The sequence below is a fragment of the Ovis canadensis genome, chromosome 5, assembly GCF_042477335.2.
Source record: "Ovis canadensis isolate MfBH-ARS-UI-01 breed Bighorn chromosome 5, ARS-UI_OviCan_v2, whole genome shotgun sequence".
NCBI lineage: Eukaryota > Metazoa > Chordata > Mammalia > Artiodactyla > Bovidae > Ovis > Ovis canadensis.
Genome location: NC_091249.1, coordinates 105,743,278 through 105,763,833, shown reverse-complemented (window position 1 = coordinate 105,763,833; position 20,556 = coordinate 105,743,278). Strand labels below are relative to the sequence as shown.

General features: G+C 39.0%; 1 protein-coding gene across 8 annotated transcripts in view; it reads left to right on the top strand.

Moving 5' to 3' along the window:
* ARB2A (ARB2 cotranscriptional regulator A) overlaps positions 1-20,316 on the top strand; it is a 409,235-nt gene extending 388,919 nt beyond the window's left edge. For 4 of the 8 annotated variants that reach the window (XM_069590133.1, XM_069590122.1, XM_069590141.1 and 1 more), the window contains one exon: positions 17,140-20,316. In XM_069590133.1, the coding sequence (XP_069446234.1) occupies positions 17,140-17,282 (143 nt within the window). In that variant the 3' untranslated portion in view covers positions 17,283-20,316. Of the gene's footprint in view, positions 1-7,780; positions 8,338-17,139 lie in introns of those variants that run through there. The other 4 variants (XM_069590125.1, XM_069590120.1, XM_069590131.1 and 1 more) reach the window with 2 other exon arrangements.
* Positions 20,317-20,556: the final 240 nt, after the last annotated feature.

Here is a 20,556-nt window from a genome sequence, read left to right as displayed (position 1 = left end):
ATTTATAACCCACCCAGATAATTGAGAAAAAATAATGTGTATACACAAATATGAGTGTGTTCACAGAAGTGCACAGAGTAAAAGAGTAAAGGCTAAAGCAAGCATAACAGTTATTCTAAAGTTTGAGTACAAAATATTCTTTTGAAATATATAATATGTACTGTACTGTCGCTGAGGCAGTTTTCTGCTCTGTGTGCCATGAGAAAATAGCGTCAAGACCAGAGCTATGTCTCAGTTTCTTAAGAAACTCACTGTCTAATGAAATTCTGTTTTCAGGAACTGCTTTCTTCAACTATAATTTTAGTTTGTAAAAGATTCACTTTTCTAAATCAGGTATTTCCTCTCTGGTGATAAATCTTGAACTGCTATATTTTGGTCAAATGCAATTCTGAAATAAAGTGTGAAATATCATCAGTGATAAAGCACATGTAATGTTCTGACTTACATATATAAAATGTAAGTTTAAAATTCAGGCAAAGATTATTCCCAAAATTTCAAAACATGTTCTCTAATAATTGCATTAGATACTACATGGCAGTGTCTTAGGCTTGCATCGTCCCAGGATCTCAGCATTTCCTCTATTTCACTTTTAAAGAAGAGGAAGGAGAGCTTTACAGTTCCCATATTTCACTGAGACCCATGCTGTCCCTCATCTTTTTGGCTGTTCTTTTGCGTCAGGAAGAGATGTGAGTTATATAAAATTGAAAATGTTGCTTTCTGTGTGAAAGTCTACAAAAAGCTTATTGTGCTGTGTTGGGGGAAAAAGTTCTTCTTTTTATAAATATTGGATCTAGAATGCTTACAAAGAAACCTGATGTTTAGGAAATGACCTATTGATTGGCTATCTAAAGTTCATTTGGCTTATGGAAAATTGATATCTTTCGTCAGCTGAGAATAAATACTGATCTTCCCACACTCAAGACACATTCAAGGTGCTGTTTTAACAAAAATAATGATAATAATAATATGGAAATAAAAAGGAAAATGCAGATTTTTTAGAAGTATCATGCTAACTTATGACAGTAATAGTCTTTTTCTGTATCCCGTTAACTGTGTCCATATCAGATCACTGTGGCATGGGTTATTTTATTTGGGGACACGACTACTGTGCAAAACTTCTGTATTTAATGCCCATCTTAGGAAACATAACCAGGAAATGTGGATCTTACAGCAGGTTTTTATCTGGCTTTAAAAGATGAACTTAATGAGGGAATGAAGAGAGAAGGAAAAGCCTACAAAAACTAAATAGAAAAATGCATTTAATGTTTATATTCTTTCTTGCCTGCAGTATACTGGTTACTGATCAGGAAGAAAAATGCTTTCCAGTTTGGGCAATTTTTTTTGTTGTTGGACCATTCATGTGTTCCAATCTCATTCCCCTTTGATCAGTTCAGTTCAGTCACTCAGTCGTGTCTGACTCATTGCGACCCCACGGACTGCAGCACACCAGGCTTCCCTGTCCATCACCAACCCCCAGAGCTTGCTCAAACTCATGTCCATTGAGTCGGTGATGCCATCCAACCATCTCACCCTCTGTCATCCCCTTCTCCTCCTGCCTTCTATCTTTCCCAGCATCAGGGTCTTTTCTAGTGAGTCGGCTCTTCACATCAGGTAACCAAAGTATTGGAGTTTCAGCTTCAGCATTAGTCCTTCCAGTCAATATTAGGACTGATTTCCTTTAGGATAGACTGGTTTGATCTCCTTGCAATCCAAGGGACTCTCAAGAGTCTTATCCAGTACCACAGTTCTAAAGTAGTTGTCTGAATAATATAATAATATAATTGTCTTCAAAAAATATGATTCTCTAAAGAATATATAGGTCATCCCTTCCTTTAGATGTGTATAATTTTATCTCTTGAGCACCTGACTGTCAGGTCACCTAAAATTCATTATACTGATGTCCACCGAGTTTTACTTCTCCCAGGTTGCTCTTTAGTAGTGTGCCATAAGTCTGCATTAAGGATGCAGTTATTAAAAACAATTGTTCTGCACAGCTGGTTTGCTTTTACCACCTCGATGCAGTGAATTATCATCAACTGTGTTGCCTTCTTTGTATTTGTCAATAGAAAGCTCAGTCAAATTTTCTACCATCATCTGGCAATTACACAGGTTTACATATTAGTCTTCCTTATGTGTTAATCTTACCCTGTCCCTGCCTCTATGCTATTTCTATACTGGTTTTCACTTATTTCTCTTTTGTGCTACTATAATGTATATATAAGTCATCTTAAATGCTTTTTCAATGAAATGTATGAATAAATATTAAATAAGTAAAAGTAACTACTATACTTTTGCTTAATATAATATTATTAAAGTTTTCACTGTAGAGATACAATTTTAGCCCCATTTTTTATATTTTGTAAATATATTTTTTTCTAGTCAATGGGTTATAGCATTCTTTTTTTTTTTTTTACTTTATTTTACTTTACAATACTGTATTGGTTTTGCCATACATTGACATGAATCCACCACGGGTGTACATGCGTTCCCAAACATGAACCCCCCTCCCACCTCCCTCCCCATAACATCTCTCTGGGTTATCACCGTGCACCAGCCCCAAGCATATAGCATTCTTTATTAGAGATTCCTGAAGTATGTTTGTCTTGATGATATGGGTCTTCCTTTATTTTTGTAGGAAAGTTTTTAACAACTCATGATTCTACTAGTAATTGTACTGTTGTGCCCCCAAACACTGGAATCTGACTTAACTGAAGACGTCTTATTGTCAGTAACCAATGTCTTCATGTCTCACTGTACAGATTTATCCTCCACCGTAGTTAACCTTCTCAGTGGATTCACAAGCTTTCCCATCAGTGTGACTTTAAATTTTCTCTGTGGAAGAGAAATAAGATAATAGATGCCATTCACATTCAGTGATGCCCAAAGGATACAGTTGAGATTCTTTGGGTGGTAATTCCCATCCATTGCCACTTTAACAAGATCCAAGTAATAATTGTAACTGATTTTAAAATATTTGGGGGGAAAAGAGACCTTTATGACTCTATAATTAACTTTAAAATGTTGCTTAAAAACAGGGTACAAAGCAAAGAGGTAGGAACAATATGTACTTGTCAAATTTTGTAACACATGTAAAATCTACTTTACATCCATTGCAATATCTCATACCCCAGGACTGCAACTGTTTACAAACCCAAAAGTAAATTTAATTCCAGAGAGGAAAATTTAATTTCTTGAGCAATAATGAAAGATTTCCCCCTGTAAGTCTTCTGGACAGTTGCAGAAAAGCCTATATGGACAGTCCAATTAGAATTTTGAAATGTCTTTTTAGGATAAAGTTTAGTACAGATGCAGTAAGGATTATAATTATAAATAATTTTCATAACCCTTCCTAATAATTATTTAGCTGTATCTATTTCTATTCAGTTTTTAATCATAACTCAGTCCTTAGTGGAACTTAAGGACTGATACTCTAAAACATTATCTGGCATTGAAGTAACCAGTCCTATCTAATATATGCCCACATTATTTTCTAAACTAGGAATAATAGAATTTACTGTGTTTACATGACATATTTGAGAATATATATTTCATTTAAAATCAATGCATTTTTATCTTAATGGGAGATATTATTCTATGTGTATTGATGGTGTTGTGTAAATAAGTTCAGGATCCTTTAAGGATTCTTCTCATGTAGAAGGCAGTTGGATTATGTGATTTTTATTGTTTAAGAAAAGGACATTCCGAGAGGAAATGCCTTGGGGGACAGAACTGAGAATAAAATTAAAGTAGTATCAGACAGGTGAGGGCAAATTGTAGACTTAAATTGAAAAAACATCCCAGTGTTAGGAGCATAAGTGATCCTCCAGAAGCTGTATGTCATAAGGTGACCGGGAACTTTCATGACCAGTAGTGAGCAACTAGATGACATTACCTGACAAAACCTTTTCTTTCTTTTAAAGTGCATCATCACAAAATCAATCAGAGTAGACAATGTAATAATTTTATGCCAGATTTATATTATTCACAGTAATTTGTTTCATGTGAGTTTTCATTTGTCTCTATTAGTTAATGTTCTGAGTACATTTGGAGGCTATTTTGCTTATAGTTCACAGTTTCCTTAAGTTTATGACTAGAAGAGATGAAAGCTCTAAGAATTACAAAAGAAAAAGCTGAAATTATTCAGATATGATTGTTTATGTAGACAATTCAAAATCTACAGATAAATTTTTAGGATGACAAGGGTAATTTAGGAAATTTGCTAGATACAAAATAATTATACAAAAACCAATTGCATTTCTATATACCAACAACAAGCAGTTAAAGATCTGTGTATGGTAGCATCAAAAACATGTCATACTAAAAAAAGAAAGAAAAACAAAGTTAAGGGACATAGCATGTTCATAAATTCACTCAACACAGTAAACTTGTCTTTTTTCTCCAGATTGATAACAGAAGTTTAAGGTAATTCTTATCAAAATCCCAGCAAGATTTTTTTGTAGATACAAGCCTTTAAGGTTTCCAAGACAACCCACACTTCTGACACCAACCGCAAGTAGGCGTCACTAAGCCATCCTCAGGTCTCGTCATTTGCTGGAGCACGCACAGTGCTCACTGCAGGCTGTTATAAAGCTAGTACAGCAGAGGGGTGTAGATTAAAATTAGCCAGGGAAAAGCACATAGGGCAGAGTCCAGGAAAGCTCCAAGGATGAATTTCCATTTGTCCTCTTCCAGTCGAGTCTTGGCTAGGGCTATTTTTTCCCAGCAACAGTGTGTAAGAATACACATAGAATAGTGCAGACTGGGGAAACTCACTTGAACCATGGTGTCCAGAGTTTTTATTGGGACTCAGCTCATATTGACATGGTTGACCACCTGTATTGCTGACTTTAATCTCCAGATACTTCAGAGGTCCAGCTGAAACCTTTTGAGGCAAGGTCAAATAAATCATTACTGTACAGTAGACATACATAACTTTATTCTAAAATTTACATAAAAGGGGAAAGGAACTAGAATACTCCTAACAACTTTGAAAAAGAAGAATAAAGTGGGGAGAATCAGACTCTCTGATTTTAATACATCACTGGCAAAGATACAAAGAAAACTAGATCACTCACACATTGCTGGAAGGACTGTAAAATTGTGTGATGACTATGGAAAACAGCGAGGGAGTTTCTTGCAAAACAAAACATGCAAGTAATATACAGCCCAGCAGTTGTACTTTTGGGCATTTATCCCAGAGAAATGACGGTTATGTCACAGAAAAACTCATACATGAATATTTAGAGCAGCTTTATTTATAATAGCCAAAAAACTGAAAACAACCCAGATATCCTTTGAGATGTGAATGGTTAAACTGTGGTACATCCATATCATGGAACACTACTCAGCAATAAAAAAGAACAAACTATTGATTCATATAACAACCTGGATAAATCTCCAGGGAATTAAGCTGAATGATAAAAGCCAGTCCCATGAGATTATATACTGCATGATTCTAATTATATAATATTCTTCAAATGACCAAATTCTAGAAATGAACAGATTAGTGGTTGCCAGAGGTAAAAATACACACAGAATAGTGCAGACTGGGGAAACTCACTTGAACCATGGTGTCCAGAGTTTTGGCTGGAAGGAAGGTGGATGTGGCTATAAAGTGAAACATGAGTGATCTTTGTGGTGATGGAAAGTTCTGTAGCTTAACTGTAGCATGTTAATATCCTAGTTGTCATATTAAACTATGGTTTTATAAGGTGTTCCTGTAACAGGAATCATAAACATTTGTGTTATTTCTTACAACTGCATATGAATCTATAATTATCTAAAAATAAAAAGTGTAATTATAAATGAATGAATCCAAAAAAATGAGGTGTAAATCCTCTGTGGAGAAACTGATAAACTTTCATAAGAGACATTAAAGATGATCTAAATAGATCGCAAGATGTATCACAGTCACCGATTACAGGATTCAACATTGTAGGTATATCAGTTCTCCCTAAATTAGTGTATATAGGCTTACTACAATTCCAAATCATTAAGTGACTGGGGCAATCTATAATCTCTATCTTACCACCTTGTCTTTCCTTCACTTCCTCTTCCTATTGGCTGCACAGCAGAGGTCTGTGCTTTTGAGAGTCTGACAAAACAATGTAAAATGATGCTGTAGATACAAAGGTTCGTCTGATTCACGTATGTATTCAGAATACCACTAGCACTTTGCTTTGTAAAGTCACTAGTTTTAATTGCTGTGATCTTCCGTATGCTTCCATTTCCTTTATTTCAAAATAAGACCCACCATCAAAATAGTGCAAAAACCATAGAAAACATCTATGAATTTATGTTTTATTGTATCTTAATAGCATCAGGTTTCTGGTGAATTCTGTTCTAGACAGTTTTTTTTTTATACAACATATATCTATTAAGCCTCAGCTGTGATTTCTGGAATAAAAAGTTTTGAGGCATTACCCTCAAAGGATCTGGAGATAAAACAAGATATCTTCATACATGAAATGACTAGTTAAGCAAAGTAAGTATATAAGAATATAGTATATGCTATATATACTGAAACATGAAGAAAGGAAGTGGTTGGTGTGGGGTAAGGAATCAAGGAAATCTTATTAGAGGAAGTAAATATTGAACTGAATCTGAAAGTAATAAGACAGATCTTCTGAAAATGTTTTATTATAATGCATAGTCAATTTATAAATATTAACTATATTTAAGCAAAGTGTCGGTATAGCTATGGCCTGTCGCATCTGCTCTGGACTTTCGATTTCTCACTTGTGAAATGGAGCTTAGATTAAATTTTATCTTGGGTTCTTTCCACGTCTTTACTATCTCATATTTGCTATGTTTCTGTCTGCATCTAAATTTGAACCAAGCCCACTACGTCTTGGGAATGCAAGCTCTTGAACAGTTAAAGTTTGACTCTTTGCAAGTTCTCAGTTCTGAAACTGTCCTAAACGTCATTTGATGCTAGTAAATTGTATTTACTAGAGAAGGACAGCCTTTTAGCTAAGTAGAACTACAAGATACTCTATACTTATCAGCTAGTTACTAACGGGCTGTGGATCACCTGCACCTACCTCATCAGTTTGTTGAAGAAAGCAAGAAAAACACTCTACTCCTTCAGTTTTGGTTATGGAGTATCCAACCCCTATTACATTCCAATTTTAGAGGATTTTATTTCTAGACTCTAAAAGCTGGTATACACTTCGGTATAGGGTACATTGATCCATCTGTGTTGAAGATGAGTAAAGTTTGAACACTACCTTCAAAAACTTCACCATGGTAATCAATCTCTTCTCTGACTGGACTTCAGAATCACAAATGCCCAGACCCTGAGATTTTAAAAAGGTTTAAAAATTGTCAGTTGACCTGGGCCTGGGAGAATGGGGGATATTTATAGAAAAACAGTTGATGGATTAAACCCAGAAAAGATTCAATCCAGGGAATGGAGGGCTTAAAACCACATGTAGGAATTTCTACTTAATTTGAAAGATTATGAAGAAAATTGGATATGTTTGAGCAGAGAAAGAGGTCTGTGACACAAAGGATACTTTAGAATTGTTCATCTGGTAGCAGGGTACAAGATAGAAGAGGGTGAAGGCAGTGAAGTTTAAGTTAGGAGGAAGTTTCTGGAGGCTAAATAATAGGTCATTAAATCCAGACTGGTAACGGGAATGGAAAGGAAAAAAAAAAAGAGAGATTGGAAAAACTTTGGTGAGGTATAACTGTCAGGATTTGGTAACTGATTAAATCAGGAGTCAGCGAACAAGTAAAAACAAAATCAAAGGCGACTGAGAGGCTTGTCTGTTCATAGAAGCGAAGCAAGTGGGAAAGCCTGCCTGGAGAGGAAGTCCACAGTCACCTCTGGGCAGCCTGCAGAAATGGAACACGGTGAGAGCACATTCCCAGCCTTGTACCTTCCCACCACACACACCAGCCCGGAGGGTCAAGAACCCAGACGCATCAGCGGAGAGGAGCACAGTTGTTAGGAAACTGCTGTTTCTAATCCAGCTACTGCTTTGAAATATTTTATTAGGCTGCCTTTCAACTCTTTAACTGCATATGACTGTTGCCTACTACTGTAACTCACTTTACAGGAACCAGCAGTAGGTGTGTTTTATACTCTGAAGTATGCGGGAGGAGAATGATCTAGATGTGGGAGGAGTTGATAAGTACAATCAGGGAGGGTTAAATCCATCATTCCAGCTCCCCCATAATCCATTCAGTCTTTACCAAAAAAAAAAAAAAAAAAAGGTACTCTTTTTAAGTACAAATTATATTTCTCCTTTGATGAATCTCTGTGGCTTGTACTTGGAATAAAATTAAATTAATTCCATTGTACTTGAAATAAAATCAAAACCTTGCACTGTGGCCTGAGAAGCTTCACATGGCTTGGAGGCTGCCCACCTCTCTGAATCGTCTTCCACTTTCCCCTCACCCTCCATGCTGCGGGCACGGACTCTTCAGTTCCTTGAATGTGACTTGCTCATCCCCTGCTCAGATCCACTCCCCCACCCCGTACCCCCATCCTCCCAACACCCCCTGCCCTTGTTCTCGCAGGACCCTGCCTATAGCATCCTCCTCCCTAGACCTGCATCTGGCTCCCTCTTTCCATTCTGGTCTCAGGTCAGCAGTCTTTTCCATCAAGTGTAAATGGATGACCACCTCTCCTCCTCTTTGTTCTCTTCACCTCCACCATTGTGTGTGTGTGTTTCCCCCACAGTGCTTCTGACTCTGAAATTATCAGGTTCATTGGTATACCTGGTCATCACTTGTCATCCCCACCAGCACCATATGCTCCAAGAGCAGAGTCTTTGTATATCACTCACAGGACCCATGGAAAAAACTTCCCACAAAATATATCCTCTAGAATAGAATCCACAGTTGAGGGAAGAGGACCACGAAAGACTCAGATATTTGAACTAGTAAATGATTTTCTTTTGCGTAGAAATAAAGTATTTTGCAGTCCATTCACTCTCTCCCTGCTTTCTCTCTTTCTCATTCTCTCTCTCCCTTCCTCCCCCTTACTTCCCTTCTCTTACTTTCTCTCCCTTTCTTCCTACCTCTCTCTTACTTACATAGACACACACACACAAAGTCAGACTGGCAGCCATAAGCCGTGGGTTGCTAGCGAGGACCACAGAGAAGCTGGAAGAAAAGGGAAGCCTGACAAGATACCTAGAAAGCTGCACTAGCCCTCGTGATCAGAAGCAGGCCCAGAAAGCTCTTTGCTGCTTGTGTTGGAAATAATATGATCAAATACCTACGGAAACAGCTATTTCATGATTCTCTGCATTCCTTATTTAGAGCTCTGTGCTCGCTCGTACAATCCTCTGGTAAGTTCAGTTCATTTCAGTCATGTCCGACTCTTTATGACCCCAAGGACTGCAGCATGCCAGGCCTCCCTGTTTATCACCAACTCGCAGAGTTTACCCAAACTCATGTCCATTTAATCAGTGATGCCATCCAACCATCTCACCCTCTATTGTCCCCTTCTCCTGGCTTCAGTCTTTCCCAGTATCAGGGTCTTTTCCAGTGAGTCAGTTCTTCGCATCAGGTAGCCAAAGTATTGGAGTTTCAGCTTCAGCATCAGTCCTTCCAGTGAATATTCAGGACTGATTTCCTTTAGGATGGACTGGTTGGATCTACTTGCAGTCCAAGGGACTCTCAAGAGTCTTCAACACCACAGTTTAAAAGCATCAATTCTTCAGCACCCAACTTTCTTTATGGTCCAACTCTCACATCCATATGTGACTATTGGAAAAACCATAGCTTTAACTGGATGGGCCTTTGTCAGCAGAGTAATGTCTCTGCTTTTTAATATGCTGTCTAGGTTGGTCATAGCTTTTCTTCCAAGAAACAAGTGTCTTTTAATTTCATGGCTGCAATCACCATCTGCAGTGATTTTGGAGTCCAAGAAAATAAAGTCTCTCACAGTTTCTATTGTTTCCCCATCTATTTGCCATGAAGTGATGGGACCAGATGCCATGATCTTCGTTTTCTGAATGTTGAGTTTTAAGCCAGCTTTTTCACTCTCCTCTTTCACTTTCATCAAGAGGCTCTTCAGTTCCTTGTCACTTTCTGCCATAAGGGTGGTGTCATATGCATATTTGAGATTATTGATATTTCTCCCAGCAATCTTGATTCTAGCTTGTGCTTCATCCAGCTTGGCATTTCGCATAATGTATTCTGCATATACATTAAGTAAACAGGGTAACAATATACAGCCTTGACATACTCCTTTCCTGATTTGGAACCAGTCTGTTGTTCCTTTTTGGGTTCTAACTGTTGCTTCTTGACCTACATACAGATTTCTCAGGAAGCAGGTCAGGTGGTCTGGTATTCCCATCTCTATCAGAATTTTCCACAGTTTGTTGTGATCTACACAGTAGATCACAGAGCTGGTAAAATCACTTTTGAAAATGACAAGGGGAACCTAGAAAAAGAGAACTTTTGCCCATACCTGGGCTCAGATTTGACAGGGAAACAGTATTCCTGGAGGCCAGGCCTTGTGCCAACACCAAGAGTAGTACATGAGACAAGAATGAAAACCAAAGAACAGATTTCCACACCACCTATCTGGGTTTGATGAGCAATTAAAGCAACTAAAATGTGTCCACTTTCTATTGGTTAGGAGAGTGGTACTAGAGAGTTCTGCCAGGTTTAGTGTTGGAGACCCATGGCTACTGCAGGCTCTCTACTCTGCCTGAGAAGTTTGCTTCCCAAAGTTGTCTCCTTGAATCTTAAGCTGCCCAGTGCCCAAACCACCACCCACTCCCCTTCCATAGATGAGAGAGATAGAAAAGATGCCAGAGGAAAGGACAGGCTTTCCCAGAAGCTGCAAATGACCCAGAAGTTTCTACCACTGATTTTTTTGCCTTTGTTTCAGCCTGTTAATCCCTAGTCAGCTTGAAGACTTGCCTTTAGGGTCTCAACACAATCTCAGCCTTAATGGGTTTGCAGCATTGTTAGCAATCGAAGACTTGCCTGTCTCTTCTTCCACGAGTAATTTAAGCAGGCCATGTGACACATTCAGTGAGCTGCGCTTGGCATTTTCCTCACGCAGTCTCAGTGATCACCCCACTTTGTTTGCCCCCGCCCCCACTCCCACGTGACTGAGTCTCACACCTGTGCCTTCTAACTTGGAGAGTCACTATCAGGAGCCCTTCTGTGTTCAAATATTGGTAGATTTATTCTTTTAAATGATGTTCTCCTTGGAAGCTCTAGAATTCATTTTGCAATGAATTTTAGTAGTAATAGGTTTTCTTTCTTTTTAGAAGGCACATTATTTTTCCATGCTCTAGTATTTCTCTAATTCTTTATAGCTTTCTAAAAATAACCACTGGTGAGCTCATAAATTCATTAGTTAATCCCACTGGGACTCAATAATGCATATTACAGACCTCCTGATTTTTATATATTAGATTTTCTCAAGAATTCCCTTACCTGTTATTATCAACATAGCTATATTGACAGGGTCTTCATTACTTCCTAATTGCTCATATTTCTTTTTCTTGTTAAAGATCAATTTTAAGAATCAAGCCTTGTCAGTTTGAAAGTATCATAGATATGTTATCCTGTTAATGTGTTTCATGTCTCTCTGGTTTTTTCCTCTCCCCCTTTATCGTAAGAAGCATATAAAATTTATTCATTATCATTTTATTTAAAAACAAATTATTTTGCAGGGGAGGGGGATGTCAGGGAGAGGGTAGGGAAACATAGTTGTTTTTCCTCCTGAAATAAAGATATTAAAAAGGATATTTCATATTCAGAGGTGACTTTGCGAACAGTGATATTCCCTATTCTAAACCAGACCCTAAAATGTAAATTATGCATAAATTGTTGAAATTATTCCATGACCTTTTGGTTTCAGACCATGTAAAATAAGGTGACTAACAATAACTAGAATAGTGAATGGCTGCCCAAGAAATTCTTCTAAATTATCTTTTCAGTGAGACCTTACTCATACTGTCCATCATATTATAGTAGTAAACCTCGCCTCTGGAAAATCTCTGTGTGTGTGTGTGTGTGTGTGCGTGCACACGCGCGCATGTGTGATGTCAATTGAAGACTGATTATTTGCTTTCGCAGAGAATTCTTCACTTTATTAAAAGATTCACTGAAGAAGTAGATAACCTGTTTCTTCCTTTAAAAATATTCTATTTACAGAAATTATATTTACATATAACTTTTTAAGACATCTACTGCATAAAATGAGGTACAGCTTCAGAGTAGTCTACATCTACCAAAGTAAACATCAGGAATTTGGCGGCTAACTCAGTAGCATATTTTGGCGTAGTTTTTGCCAAAAAAAAAAAACAACTCTAAGCACTAACATCAAGTGAAGAGGAGTCTGGACAAGGCAGATTTGCAAGAAACACTTGAATTAAAGTCATCATAGGAAGAAGTAAGGGGCATTAGACAAGGCAAAAGACAGCAATGTTTTCTTCTCTCATGCTATTCTTTGGGCATTCCACTGACAGTGCTATTTCCAACTGTTTCTTGTTTAATTTCTAAATGCTGATACATAGCCTTCTTTCTCAGTTCCATTACAAGACACTGTAATAATGTATGGTGTATGTGTAATGTATTTGTATGCATAAAAAGACACATGTAGTCTTTTGGGAAGAGGTGACACATGTTAGCAATTTGATCTTCCTCATATGACTTATAGTCTCATCCTTTATACTTAAAGTTTCTAACCTTTTTGACCATGTGTGCTATCTCTACCTCCTTGAAATTTGCTATAGTTCATTTTTCAAGCAATTGAGAGATAAAGAATATTCAGTGTAGTGTTTTAATTGGAAGATCCCCTGTCTACTACCTTTTGGTTATTTCACAATGAATAATGTCATTGACAAACAGTATTTGTGGAAGAAACATTAAGAGAAGTAAAAGGCACTTTCTACCCTGTGTAAGGATAAAAGAGCTAGCTGTAGGCAGGGTTCAGGTTATAGTAAAATTAATCTCTAGTGTAATGAAAAAGAATTAACTTCATTTTTATTTAAGCTGACCCTTGATCATCTAAAAACACACTATTTTAACAAATATTTCATCGTGCTTTTAACTATCCTTAAATAAATTATAGAGATAACATAATTCACCTACTTACAAGATTGCTAAATTATTATATTCCCTAGTTAACATATGAAGGAAATGGAAAATAACCCATAATAATATGCATATCACTATTTAAAGTGCTCAAGAAAGCCTGCATGGGTCCTGTGCATCGGATCACCAGGAATTCTACATCTACAAATACAGGCCAGTTGCAAGAACTGTGAGCAGTGAGGCCAGTGATGAGATATTTCTCATATAGTAATCCATTCTTGGTAATATTCTGAACAACACAAAGCACAAAATTCCTTCACTTTACATGGTATCTGATTCCTGGAAAATTCTGTTATATTAAAAAATCATGCCAGAATACTTTGTTAAACAAATCTAAATTCTAAGCCCATAATCATAAACAAGTTTTTCAACTACATGAATAGCTGGTGTAACATTTGAAAACCATGTACAGTGCAGAACAATTCTTCTTGCTGTAATGCCCTGCTAACTGAAGGATGTCCATCTCCCTGGCCTTCTCCCAATAAATGCCAAAAGCTGCTCCCAATTGTCTTGACCTCCAAAAAATTTTCCTACAGATTTCCAAAATGCCCCAGAGGCCACTACCATGTCCATTAAGAACCACTGATTATGACTGAGCAAGGGCACTTTTTTGTAATAAAGAACTGAGATCCTGCACGTTTATTTTGGTACTGAATTGATTTTATGGACTAGGAAATTGAATTTGCCCCAAAGGTAAGAGAAAGCCTGCCAGTCTAAAAGGATACCAAAATCAACCTGGGAAAACCCTTTATCTCCTCATTGTGGGAACAACTTAGGAAAATGGGGAGTTTGAAAAGGAAAAAGATGTTCACAGCCCCTAAAAAGAGGAGTTTTTGCTAAGGGTAAAGTTGTGGTAAAGCAAAGACCAGGCCTGACTCTAAAACCATGTTTATCTCCCTCAAGTAACATACATTAGTGCTGACTGGACTAGTTTCCATGTTACTTACACATCACTGCAGTTTATTAATAAATGGCTGCTTTTTTAGTTAGCATAAACTTCCCCCCTTTATTTGCTCTTATGAACACATGATATAATGGCCTTGTGTTCCCATCCTGACAGAAGTTCCCCTAAAGTGGTGTGTTTTTTAATTACTAGAAAACTGCTGTCCGATGTTTCCATTCTGTTAGTATTGCTATGGGTGGATATTCATACTAATTTGTGAATATTTTGATTGACCTTTGGCCTTGAATTTTCAAAAATGGTCTCCAAACATGTTTTTGAAATGTGTATACACAGCCCCAGATGGACATGCAACTACCTAACTTCCAAATGCTATTTTTAAATGGTTAAAAATCTACTTTCAGTAATTTAGAAAAGAAAGCCATTTTTATATAAGATATTTATGTTACCACTCCTTAGTTCAGGGAGAATTCTCCCTCCCCCACTTCATTCTCCATAATTCAGTTTCTAACCCACCTTGCTTATTACTTTACTCCTAGCAATTTCCCTTCCTCTGACAGAGCACACATTCTCATTATTTATTCTCTTAAATTGCAAGGGTAAATATTGAGAGCTAGTGCAGGTCTTCAGTTATCTCAGGGACTTTGGTCTTTTCAGCCCAAGACTAATCAAGCAGAGAGTCATCATAAGCTAAAACTAAAAAGCCTTTGTAGTGACTTTATCACCAGGGAAATTTGTTCATCCTTCAGAAAGACTGTCACCAGGAAAGAAAAAAACATAAAGGAGTTAAAATTGCTTCAGACCATTGACTCTTTAGGTCCCTCTAGATTCATGCATTGAATTGGTTTTCAAGAGGTGGGAGGAATTATGAGATGAGTTCCCTAAGAAAGCTTACAAATTCATCATAGCCTTGATAATATTAGTAAGTCTAAGTGTGATCACTATGGAGGAAATGCCAAATGAGCCTGGAAGCAAGGGAAAGGAAAAGGAAAAGAGACAATTAACACCTTTTTTTCCCCTATTGTGTTTGGGGATGGGTGTTTCCATGTAGTATGCATCAGAGAATAGTCAATACAATTGACTTAAAAATGTTTTTTCATTATAATTGCTACTAATAATTATTATTGAAATGAAACTGGACTTACAAGACTCTACAAACAGGGTTGGTCGTTTCATAAACCGGTCCATAAACTGGGCCCCCTTCTAAACATACCCATTAAATATTATTTAAAGTAGGTATGTCTGAGCTTATCTAGAACTGCTCACAAACTTCTTCTGTATTTGGAGAATATAGATGACTCCAAATTCAAAGGAAGTCGTTCAGACTGTTAGCTGAATAAATCAGTGAAAGTTATATACTGACAATAAATATTGGGAAGTTAAATATATTCTAAAGAACTTGAAATTTTACACACTTATTGATGCAGGCACGCATATATATAATTTTTTCCCCAAGAATTCTACTAAGACATCAAAATCCAGTCAGGCACTTTAGGATTTGCCAGGATAAACCTACACTCATCTTCTTTCTCCCCCTGACTAACATTGAATTTTGCCCAAAATGAGTAAGCAAATGGAAAGATGACCTCATTTTTCAATCTGAACCCAGCAGTGTTGGGGGATATTTCTCAAGGATATGACTTCAGTACTAGATCTTAGTTCCAAATGCAGGTTCATTAGGCCAATCTGTAGCGGACAGGAGGGTAGAGAGCATCCTTCTGAGGACACCTATTAAAAGAAGGACTCTCGAGTAAGGCTAGCTCCCACAGCTAAGTCACAGGCACAGAATATAGCTTCCTGCTCTCTGGTCGAGGCAGCCATAGCATCCTTATTGTTGTAACTCCCAGATTGTGATACTGTCACAAAACTGTTGCTAGGCAACAAATGTGGTTACCAGGACTCAGCGAATAGCTGAAGGGGAAAGCAAAGTGTTGCACCATTGTAGAGTAACCATAGCAATGACCTACTATTACAGACTAAAGAATTATCATTAACAATGTTAAAGTATCAGACAGAGGGCCCCGAATCCAGAGACTTCCAGGCAGTGTCCCTCTGCATAATTGAGTGATCTAGGAAGATATTTCAACCGTTTCAAAACTATTCACTCATTATTTCTAGGGGGACAGTCTTTGTTGCTGTCATTTGCTTTTTTAATTTAAAAAGTGTTCCGTTTATAAAGCTATTAGTAAAATGATGTGAGCTATCCCAAGGAGTCAAAAACAGGTTAACGGCCTCGTCTCTTCTTCTGTCTACATCAGTGTTATTTTTATTTTTTTATTTTTTTGGTCTGTCTCAAACTGAAGATTTTATTTTAAAAAAAAATTACATTAGCATGAAACTGAAGCCCACAGAAAAGAAGCTGTAGTAAAATAAAAGAGCTCCATAAACTAGACCACTTAACCTTCATTTGGTGAGTTGCATTCCTCCTGACAACATAGGGGGGCCTAGAGGCCGTTTTACCAGTGACTGCCTTGAAACACTGGAGGGTTTTGTTTAGCTTCTGTAAAACTGTCCCCTAAGATCTGTTAAAAAAAAAAACAACAACAAAAACGTAAACTGCTGGGACACTAAATTCGGACGTGTTTCCTTCTCTCGGGAAGCAAAGAACCGTGAGTGCTCCGCGGTGGGTGCGGCAGCGGCCGGGACGCCGAGCCGCGCCGGGGAGACCAATCCCCGCGCGCGCCGAGCCTGGGGGCGGTGGGTGGTTTTCCCCGGCGGGAGAGGGAGTGGCCCTTCCCCGCCCCGCGCCTCGATTGGCCCGCAGGGGGCTGAGGCCGCGCCTCGGGCGACCGCTGGGAGACTAACGGGCCGCGGCCGCGCATGGGGGGGGGGGGGGGAAGCGGTGGACGTGCTGGGGGGCCTCCGGCCCGCGACGGCGGAGTCCCGGGGTCGCGGGCCCGGGAGCCGCGGAGTCGGCCTGCGAGCCTCCCCCCGGGGCGGGGGGTGCCACGTGAGCCCTCAGGTACAGGGGTGGTCCCCAGGGGTCGGCCCCAGGGGGTCGCAGGCCGCGGAGGGGCGGGGGCGGGGCGGTGCCGGGGAGGCCGCGGCCTCCGGGACCGACGATCGGCGGCCCCGTGTCCCCCCGCCTCTCCTCCCGCGCCGGCGGCGCGCGAGGCCACCGCGTAACCCCCCGACCCCTTCCCCTGTCTGCGTTTTTTCAGGCACCGACCGCCACGAGCTCACTTCCTGGAAGAGCTTCCCGTCTATTTTCAAATTCTTCACCGAAGCCTCCGAGGCCAAGAGCAGCTCCCCCAAGCCGGCTCTGACGCGGCGCTCGCACCGAATAAAGCACGAAGAGCTGTAAGAGGAGAGCGAGAGCGAGGACGCGGAGGGGGGCGGGGGGGCGAGGAAGCGCCCCCGGAGCCGGCGTCCCCCGCCTCACCCCTCCACACACAGACCAACACACACCCCCCGCCGGGCCCGGCGAGCCGACTCCCAGCCCCTCATTAGATTGTTTTCCCCCTCGGGCCACAGGGCCGTGATATATATATAGAGACACAGCTAAACGGCGTTCGGCATTATTTCTAGATGAGTGCAACTGTCAAAGCAATCCGGGTGCACCGGTCGCGCCGGCGCTTCCTGCGGGCCGAGCCCGCGGCTCCGCGCCGACCGAGGCTGACGGCGCCCTGCCCGGCGCGGCCCGCGCGCCCCAGACGATCCCGACGGAGCCCGCGCTGGCGCTGCGGGACGAGCGGCGTCCGCGCGGTCCTACCGCCCGCCGTCTCCGCGCCGCTCCCACGGCCCCCGCCCCCCACCTCCGCCACACATACGCTTTACCCAGAATCGTGTCCATTTTTCTCTCCGAACCCAAGCAAACTTTTTATTCTAGACTTAAAACTCCCATTTTCAATAGAATCTTCTTTTTTCTCTCTCCGAACCCAAGCAAACTTTTTATTCTAGACTTAAAAACTCCCATTTTCAATAGAATTTTCCCTAAGGACTTCTTAAGTCTTTTTTTTTTGTTTTTTAAAGAAGTTATACAGTTCCCTATCCAAAACCAAACCCAAACCCCCCAAAGCCAAGTTCAAATTCAGAACATGCATGCGGTGATGTACTGTGTAGTTTGGGGAGGACAACTTGTGCGCTCCCTAACAATCCTATTTTTGAGACCAGAAGTACACACACACACACCCTAAAAAACAAAAGGATAAAGTACCGAATCCACGTTATGGCGGAAAATCCTTGCCAGTTGAATATGAGACTTTACACAGGTCTCTGATTGCAGAAGAGAGTGTTTAAACCAGTGCATAACGATGAGCAAATCGTTTAAGTATATGGGTGAAAGGTTTCATTTTCAGTGCAATTTCCAACTTCATCATTAGAATTTACTTTCTAAAATACACAGTGTGTATTGGGTAGCATTGTAATTTAGATAGCATCGTTAAGTCTTGTTTAAATCTTAATGTAGAGGAAGTTTGTTGTTCTTGTTGTTAATCCTAACTGGATTATGTTCTGAGCTTTGGGGGTGGGGGGTTGTTAGGCCTTTTTTAGGGAGATAATTTTTTATCCTCATCAGGAAAATGAACTTGTGTGCTCTTGAACCTTTTCCTTCTGAAAGACTTAGTGGAGCTAAGATGATTCATTTTAGTTTTCTGCTCCAACAGTATGAAAGACTTTTCTCCTCCCAACCTAATGGTATAATTCGTAGTAGTCCTCCTCTGTAAGGTTTTGCCCTACAGTTTCAACAGTTAAGTTTTTTAGTCCAGCTAAGATCTGGCCAACAACACTGTGAAGTATAAGTTAAGACTTTGCTGACTTTTAAATTCACATGTTAAATCTTAACATTATCAATTTTTTAATTGCTTGTAGAATTTAATTACCTAGAGAAGATTCTGTTTCGAATAAGTGAGGATCTGAATTTAATATTTTTCCATCCTTTTTTAAAGATATGCAACAATATGCCTGCCTTATTTGAGGACATGATAAAATGTACCCAAAATGACTTAGGACTGTCTGACTCCTCAGAAGAATAACTTTAAAAAAAAAAAAAAAAAACCTCATTGTTTTTATATTATGAATCGATTTCAGCAAGTTTTAAAACTGATAGTATCTGTGTTTGGTACACAAGTGCTTTAATTAGTTCTCATAATTGTAATGATGCTAAGTTAAGGTGATCTTTCTTCAGTAGTCTTATATGAATATCTTTTGATATTATTTTAGCAGAAACAACATAGGTGGAAAACTCAAAACATCATTTTATCCAAGTCCTTGAGATGTATAATTCCAACAATGTCAAGCATGTTGGTCTGCAATCTTTTTCTGCTTTGGAAGTAATGGTGAACTGTGTTAATTAATGGTACCTTCCACAGACAGGCTTTGAGAATTGATACGGACTGTATGTATTTTTCAAAGTGTTACAAATTGTGTGGTGTTTTCAGTATCTGAAAATGTTCACAGGGAACTAATTTTATTGTTTGTTTTTTTTTTTTTAATCAGCACTTGTACAGTAGTCAGTTTGTGAAGCTTCTCCAACTGAATTAGAGCAAATACGCTCGGGTTACAAACCAAATCACTCCCATTCCTTCTCTTCAGTTTTCTCACCTCTCTCTTTAAAAACCTTTACTGGTAACTGGAGTAAATCACTGTTTAAATTGCCTTTGAAACTACTGTGTTGTTAGGCCTTATTTAACTATCTATAGAGAGCTATTTGCAAACTTAAGTTGTGTAAATACAGTTTCTACTTGTGGATCTAAGCTGTTGCCACCGGGAGAGAGCTAAGCAACCCACCCTAGACCTCCAGCTGATTATTGGTAAGATTCCTTGTAATGTGGAATTTTTTATAACCTGTTGATTATAGGTTTCTTAGTATGAGTATAATACTATTATATTCACCTCAATTTTCCCAGAATAACAACAGTTAGTTGGTAGTAGCCCGCCTGCTTGAACGAGATAAGGGTTAACAAAGTTTCTGCTCTGATCTCCCATTCTGATTTCTTTAGACAAGTTTTCAGCAGAGTAGAGGTTTAAAGTTTGGAAGTGGGCTTTTATCTTTCTTTTTTTAATTGTATAGTGAGTTCTTAGAGGAAGTGTAATGGGAAGCCAGGAGTTGCTGATAAATCTAAGGTTCAGAATAGTCCTGTTAAAACTTAAAAGCCAGATCCTGGCTTTGGAGCTTTCTAATGGTACAGAACCATATAACCATTAAAGGTTTTCATGGATATTTGAATGGGGAAGGAGGAGATGTACTTGTAATAATTGTTCTTTTCTCAAGTTTCTACCTTGTGCTTCAACTTGGATTACATTATTGTTTATACCAAAAGAAAATTAAAGCACAGGAATTTCCTATATATGATATATTTCTGTTTACTATTTTAAAATAAAAAACAAATTTCCCAATATTCAGTGATGTGTTATTCTTGTTCAGAAGTTCATTTTGTCACACATAGAGGTCAATAAAAGCAGAAATTTAAAAAGAATGATGGGACAGCATTTATCAATATTTTAAACCTTATAGCTGCTTATTATTACTATTATTGCTGTAAAGTAATAACTTCAGTTGAGTCACTCTTTAGGTTGGAACTTTCACAAAGCTAATGTTTTTAAGACCTGAAATATCTCCTTAGCTACAAGGAAATTAG